At 43.9% G+C, this 7379-nt stretch overlaps 1 protein-coding gene across 1 annotated transcript; it reads left to right on the top strand.

The window, feature by feature from the left end:
- The first annotated feature begins 1719 nt into the window (after nucleotides 1-1719).
- LOC142039898 (calcium homeostasis modulator protein 6-like) lies at nucleotides 1720-5850 on the top strand. The gene is given in 4 exon segments (XM_075047025.1): nucleotides 1720-1864; nucleotides 3015-3227; nucleotides 3230-3513; nucleotides 5339-5850. Coding segments are annotated over 4 exon segments (1059 nt in total). The 3' UTR covers nucleotides 5756-5850.
- The last annotated feature ends 1529 nt before the right edge of the window (nucleotides 5851-7379 follow it).

Below are 7379 nucleotides of genomic sequence, written 5' to 3'. Positions count from 1 at the left end.
AGATAGAACTACCCTGGGAGAACAATGCTCTGAGGATGCCGAAAGCAGCCGGCCGCAGGGTTCTGTGCTCCCCTCCTGCCTGGGACCCTCTCCAGCCCCCCCAGGTGGGGCTCGCCCCGGCCACGGCTGCTCCCCATTTGACTCCTAGCACAGCTACACCCTCGCTTTCCAACCAGGGTGGTCTCTCCTCCCTCTCCCACCTCTTTCTGGAGTATTTACTGGAAACATGTTTGCTTAGAGGGGAGGGTTAATCCTTTTTCACGCAGAGCTCCCTGCCCTTTTCCCAGGAAGCTTGTTCCTGAAATCGTATTTTATTACAGATAAATAAAACACTGCTAAAATTAGGCTCAGAAAGTGAAGTAGCAGCACTTCTTGGCTGTACTCTTTCCCCTGTGTGGTCGTCGTCTGCTCCAGAGGACTGCCGCTGGTCGTTGGGATCCCTTGTTAAACCAGTGGTGCTCAGAGGCAGCCCACGTCCCTGTCTCTGTAATGAGGTGCCTTTGCAGTGATTTCACCTTGCTTCTGTTGTTTCTCCCATCCCGACATCTGCTACGACTTTTTCAGACACGGTGAATTCTGGTTTCAAGGTACGCTAACCATTGCCTCTGGGTAAAAATCAAGGCAACGATATTTGCCAATAATACGAAGTTATTCTGGATAGTTAAACATCTGCTTTAAAGAACTGCAGATATACTTTACTAGACTGCCTGACCAGAAAGCAAAATGGCAGGTCAAATTCAGTGGAGGGGAAGTGGTGGTCAAAGTGAAACCAAATCCTACCTTCATATATGCACTGATAGACTCCAAACTGACTGAGATTATCCCTCAGGACTGAGATTTTTTTATTATAAGACATAACTCACTAAAATATCAACTCAGTGCTTCATGGATGATCCAAAAGCAGTTAAAATTCTAGAAATTATTACAAGGAAATAGAAAACAAAACCGTGTCAGTATGCTGTTGTAGCAAACTGCGATTCAGCTGCACCTTAAATGCACTGTAAATCTGGCATACCCCCCCATTTCCCATTATGTAAAAAATGATACCTGAATCCTAGAGACTGGTTCAGGTGGCAACCTGGCTAAAAAAACAAAAAATAAACAAATATTACATCAGACAAGGAAGAACTAAATCTATTAGTGGCTCCTCAGCCTGGAAGAGGGGGCTATGATGAAGATGTGCAAGATCAAGAGCGGATGGAGAGACCAGGTAGGGATCCACGGTTTTCTCTCTTCCCCTGCCAGAACCTGGGGGCATCGAATGGGGGGGTGTCAGGTTTGAATGAAGGTTAAGCACACTTGCTATACAATGTCTCAGATGTTAAAAAAGTCTGCATGGGTTAAAACTGAAACCAGACAAATTTACAGAAGAAATACATCAGCAGGTGGTAGATGCAAAGGAAATCCTGAAATGCAGATTTTTGGGGTGTGAGTGCGTTCCTGAGCTTGCTTTCCCTGCCCTGGTGCTCCTTCCCTAGCTTTCCCCTGGAACCAAGAGGTGACCAGACTAACTCAGCCTTCGGTCTGATTCACTCTGGCTGGTTTTACACCTTTCTATTACCCTCCCGCGCGATAACAAAGCAAAGTCTCCTCCAGGCTGATGCAGGCGTTCGGGTCAGTGGCCGGGTTTCTCGGCAGCAGCTCAGCACGGAGCCCAGCGTTCGCCCACGCCAGCTTTCCACCCGCCGGGCTCCTGCGGCCCCGGTACGGCACGGAGCGATGCGGGCAGCGTCACCCCTTGCTGCCTTGTCAGCACCAACACCGGGCTGGCCGAGCTGGAGGCAGCATTCGCCTGAGCCCGGGGTGATGCTCTGGCTTTGTGGTAAACTGTGCGGTGATAACGCCCGGGAAGAATCGGTGCAGTGTAAATGACAGCATTTCAAATCGGATCGGGATGAAGTCATACCGCTGGTGCACCCAGTGAGGGAGACAGCTCGTGCAAGGGGCGGGTGATTTTGACTCTCGAACCCCAGGTGAGTGGTTGTGGCAGAGAAAATGACAGCGACCACCAACTCTGCACGGCTGGCTGTCGCCAAGCACGTAACAACAGCAAACTACCGCACTGCCTACATCGCCTCAGAGAGCTTCAGCTACGTGGCTACGAGCAAGCAACGAAGCTTCAGCTTCCTTAATTCTAAATACCGGTTCACCTCATCTAGATTTAGAAGAGACAAACCTTAGCTAGGAGCCTGGTTGAGCTCCCTCAGGGCATGAATAAAACCTATGGACTCTGGGAGCAAATGTTTTCATAGGCAGCTCAGTCTTCCAAGCCCAGGAATCCCTTCCAGATATTTTTCTTCATTATGCAAGCCTTTTCCATCATTTTTCCACGTCATGCCATCTGCTTAGTTTCTTCTTGTTTAGGGGTGGATTTTTTCTGGGCTACAAAGCTGCCACTACGTGCTACGGAGGAGGGAGTCCAAAGTCTGGTTCCTGGCAAATGGTACTCTGGTAGCTGGAGCTTCAGTGGAAACCACATACTGGGTCATTGCTATGTGTGCACTGGCTAATTTGCTCTAACTATAACTAATTTTAAAAGATTAATTGATTAGCTTGAATAATTAACATGTTTGTAGCTGAATTGTCTGCCAGAAGAGAACAAGCCATGTTGTGTTGCTCATGGTAAGGCAGGATGAAAAATTGTACACAGTTCTGGGTGGTCTTCTCACATTTTATTCACTCTTTGAATCTGTTGCCTCACCGAGAAGCTTCACTGAAAAGATTATGAGGTTTAAGGTGTTGCTAGTTACAACGCATGTGTGGACAAATACAAACTATTTTTACAGAAACAAAGATAGACCTTTGCTGTTTTGATGTTGGTTACTGGGGTGGGTTTCCACTGTGGTCTCCCCTTGACCTTGACACGGCGCAGTGAGCCGGTGCTCTGCTGTCTCCTCTGAGAGCTGCTGCTGTGCCTCAGCGCATCGCCACCACCGCTGAAGGCGAAAGCTCTGCAAGCTTCTCTAAGCTGCGGGAGCTTCAGGATACTTGTCTTTTTTCCTTTTCTGACTAAGATTTCACCGTTCTGGGTCACAGCATTGTGTCCCTGCTGACGGCTGCCAGCGAGCACACCTTCTCCTTTGTGGTGTTCAAGCATCCCGGCAATCCTGGGAACGTGCTGTACGGCTCCGTCTTCCTCGCAGTGCCTGCCTTCATCCTCTCTCTGCTTGGCTGAAACACGGTGAACGCCAGGACGTGGTGCCTGGGGACAGGCAGCTGCCCTCCGAAGATGCGCTGAGCTGCAGCCCCTGGGGAACCTGCTCCCACCGCTGCCTCGTGCTGCCGTCGGTGGCAGCCAGGGCTTTGGTGGACCCAGGCTTCTCCTGGATCACGGTAGCCGGGCTCAGAGCCAGCTTCTACAAATGCGCAGCCAGCGGGAGCAGCCTGATAACGAACCTCGTGTGTAAAGGTAAAGGACGAGAGTGCCACAAACTGCTGCTCAAAACACCCTGCAACGAGAAGTTATTGGAGGAGATACCAGGCGAATTCCTCAGCCTCCAGGCGCAGTCGCAGGTAAAGCCTCACCGCTCTTCTCTTCACCCTACGGGCTTCAACGCTGGCTGCTCAATGCATGGTTGTGCCTGCTGGGGACTAAACAGTCTTATCTCACACTATATATTGTACCAAGCGTACACCATTAGCAAAAATTCATTAGCAAAAAAAAAACCTAACAGAAAGGTAGCAAGTGTATATTTGTGCTATCTTCTGATTTTGCGTGGCAATTGTTTGGCACTGCCATTTACAAAACTTCTCTCAAAGCTGGGCAGGGAACCAGCCTAGAGACCAGAACTTTCCACAGCAAGTTTTCTTCTCATTTAACTTAGGCATGGTGTGAGTTCTTATCTTTTTCCACTTTCATTCCTTTAAATACCTGAAACTTCTCTAAGTACACGTTAGGTGAGGGGAAGCTGAGGTCACGAATAGAGAGGAAGCTGAAGCCTCTTTGCAACAGAGAGCTGGCAAGTGAAAGAAATAAGGACAGCTGGTTTGACTACAAATCTCAGCGCTTGGACCTATTAATAATTTCACACTTGTATTCTAGAAGAAGAGTTAAAATATGTATCTGTCTTGTTAGAGTGTTCTTGTGATGAAGGCAAACTGCATGATCAAAAAAATAGCACCTGTGTGGAGAATTTTTTTTTTTAGAGTGAAATGAAACCCCCAAATTTTGGCAGCACTCCAGTTTTGTTTCTAGGTTTGTTTGGTCATCGTCTTAACTCCAGTGAAAAAAACAGGTTTTATCACTTTTTCTCAGGAAAACATTAAGGCTGGTTAATGGAGTTAACTTTATAAGAGACTATAATTACTTGGATTTTGGTAAGTTCCTGTTTAGTACAAATGCTTATTAAAACCAAAAAAAGTGTTTATATTTGTTAAATATTTAGCATGCTTCTCTGCCAAGAAAAAGGCTGAAAAGGGGCAACTCTATACCACTGAATTCAGATAGGGTAAGAAATGAGCAAAATCAAGGAAGACTGACTGTTACTGATATTGCAATGAAATCTAAAAAACCCCAAATCAGTCAAACAAGAACAGAAAAAGTGTGAGAGCATTTTTATTATTGACCATTATTTTTAATATCTGATCTACTTTCAACAAAATTAAGAACGAAAAAGAATACAAACTCATTTTTCTTTAGCACTCCATGTTTTTCTCTTGAAAACAAATCAGCTTGAGGTGAAAGGGAATGCTGTGAATGTCTGCCTGGACCTTCCAGCTAGGTACCACTGAGTACTGAAGGGACCAGCATCTACCTGTTTTATGTGGGGCCTTTTGAGACTTATCTAGTAATGTTAAAATCATGTCTAAAACAAGAATAAATTCCCATATTTAATAGTCAAATCTGTGTCTGACCTACAAAACATACAGGACACAACTTTTCCTGCATGCTGCGGCAAGTGGCTATTTTTTGCAGGCTCAGACATCAGGGAGAGAAGGTACTTCCCAAGAGCAGATGAAAAGCAGGAGGTCTAATTCGCAGCACCAGAGGCGGGCAGGGGGATTCTGCACCGTCTGTACCGTAAATCTAACCACAACTGCAGAAACCTCTGGTCAGTATCTTGCCTTTAAAGTTAAGAAAGCAGGATATAACTGAGGAAGAACTTCACCTTCTCTTTTTTTGGTATTCATCCTCAATCTAACCAGATCAGCTCAGGGGCGCAGAAGTTCTGTAAGGCTGGCTGAATCGTATGCACGGGATCCTCTCTTTCTGCAGCGAGCAGACTGTTACAGGCACTCCAGGGTATCTTTGCTTACAGTTTTCATGTCTGCTTCAATGTTAAGTTCTATACTCCTACATATGACCATGCAAAACCACCGCTAACCCATCTTTTCCAAGCTGATAGCATGGCTCCTGATAGTCAGCATCATGACTGTGGCACTGATTGTAACACGTGTCATCCACTGTCGCTCCCCAGTTAGCTATCTTCAGCTCAAGTTCTGGAAAATCTGCTCGAAAAGGGAACGGGAGCTCTTTGGGACCAAGGCTAAAGAGCATGCAACCAGGCTGGCAGAAATAAATACAGATTGCTTTTTTGAAGCCACTAACCCAGCACCATGTCAGACTTCCAGCGATGAAGACTGGCGGAAGATTTCATTCTTGGAGACCTTAAATTCACAAGAGCAGTATTACAGCATGATACACAAGTACATTAATACAAACAGAGGCAACAGCATCAGATTCAGGGAAGGAAATCAGAAACCCCCTGTTTTAGGATCTGTGGATGAAGAAAGTGCAAGTGAATCAGGGTTTTAACGAAACAAATCCTTTGCAACCCTGGCAGTCTTTCAACCCTACTGATAGAAGAAGAGTCTTATTCTGTGCTCTTATTGAAATCTATGCAAATTGTATGTAGAAGCTGAGAGTCATAACCCTCAGCAGATTTGTTTTTAAATACACTTTATTACTTTTGCTTAAGTACATTTAAATAAATAGATCTGTCATGATGGGAGCTTTCATATGTTGTTGTTCATTAAGAAGAGCCACACTTGTAAAATAATCAGCATCCACAAAGATGTCAGCACGTACTATGTCAAATTATTACCAAACACCTTAAAGGCATTTGACAGCTGGAGTAACAATACCAAACCTTCATACCTGGCAGTATCAAAGAGGCAAAAAGGAATGGAAGTTTTGATCAGAAATTCAGCTTAGTTTATTAGCTCTTACTTGACAGTACATCTTTCAGTGGAGCTTAGAGCAAGCTTTAGACTAAAATACTTACTTTCAGGCCGTATCTTTTAAAATCTGGGAAGTAATTAGCGTTTTGGAGCTACCTGTGCATAACAAAGGTGTCCATCAGAATGACTTCAGCTGCTTATCAGTTTGAATAGATGAGCAAAAATATCCCAACCAATTTAACCCTACATGCTCAGCAGCTTTATGTAATAACAGTGAAACAAAAAATTTCTGTGGTGGTGAATTTTCTTTACCACTGCCTGATCTTGATCACCTTTTGCAGCAGGCCTTCTTAATTAGCTCTACTGCTCATTTCCTGTAGTTGTAAAGCTCTTTAATGGAAAAAAATAGGCACTTGAATGCTGCATGGAAACCACACCAACATTAAACTTCTTGTTTATATTCCATTTATATTTTTTCTATTTTTTTCTGACAAATACATAATTATTATGGGTTTTTAAAATATATATAATATTACATATAGGGTTTTGGCCCTGGCATCAGTAGCTAAGCCATACCTGGGTGTCCCTGCCAAATACACTGTTCAACTTGATCCAGAATGAAGTCTAAGCGCAAATTAGCATGTTTCAATGGGTTAGGCTTATGCATAACATGGCAGTATAGGTGAAGCTTATGTTAACAAACATTTACAGCACAGCTACACACTTAAGGACATTATAAATCCACAATCCATGTTAGCAAATAATAATGTTCTTAGCAAAGAACATGGAATGATAAGAAACAAAGATACTAGTTTTGAGTGAAGAATGATAAAGTTCAGTTTTTCTCTGAGAAGCTTTTTTTAGAGAGGGTGAGTCATATTGTCTGGACTGGGCTGTCCTTTCACTCCTCCCAGAAATCTTCTCTTTCTAGACAGTAAACTCTAACTTGGAAACTATTCAGACAGAGAGGAATCCCATGAAGTTTTTCGTTACAGTCATTCTCCAAGGAAGAAGTAAGGGAAGAGCCTATTTTAACTAGCTGAATATAACTAGCTTGGAAGCTTCATTCTTATTATAAAACGAAAATATAACACATGAAGGGAAAACAAGATTTAATTCTGTATGTAGAAAAGAATTTTTAAAAGTATTCATTTTGTCACAGAGTCACTGACTTGCTCGGTGCTGTTTTCCTTCCAAGAAACTTGATGATAATAGAGTAAAAAGTGTCCGATTTGTTACTTGTGCCCCAGGAATCACAG

Source organism: Buteo buteo, chromosome 15 (assembly GCF_964188355.1).
Source record: "Buteo buteo chromosome 15, bButBut1.hap1.1, whole genome shotgun sequence".
NCBI lineage: Eukaryota > Metazoa > Chordata > Aves > Accipitriformes > Accipitridae > Buteo > Buteo buteo.
Note: the sequence above shows the minus strand (reverse complement) of the source record. Positions and strands in the feature narration are given on the sequence as shown.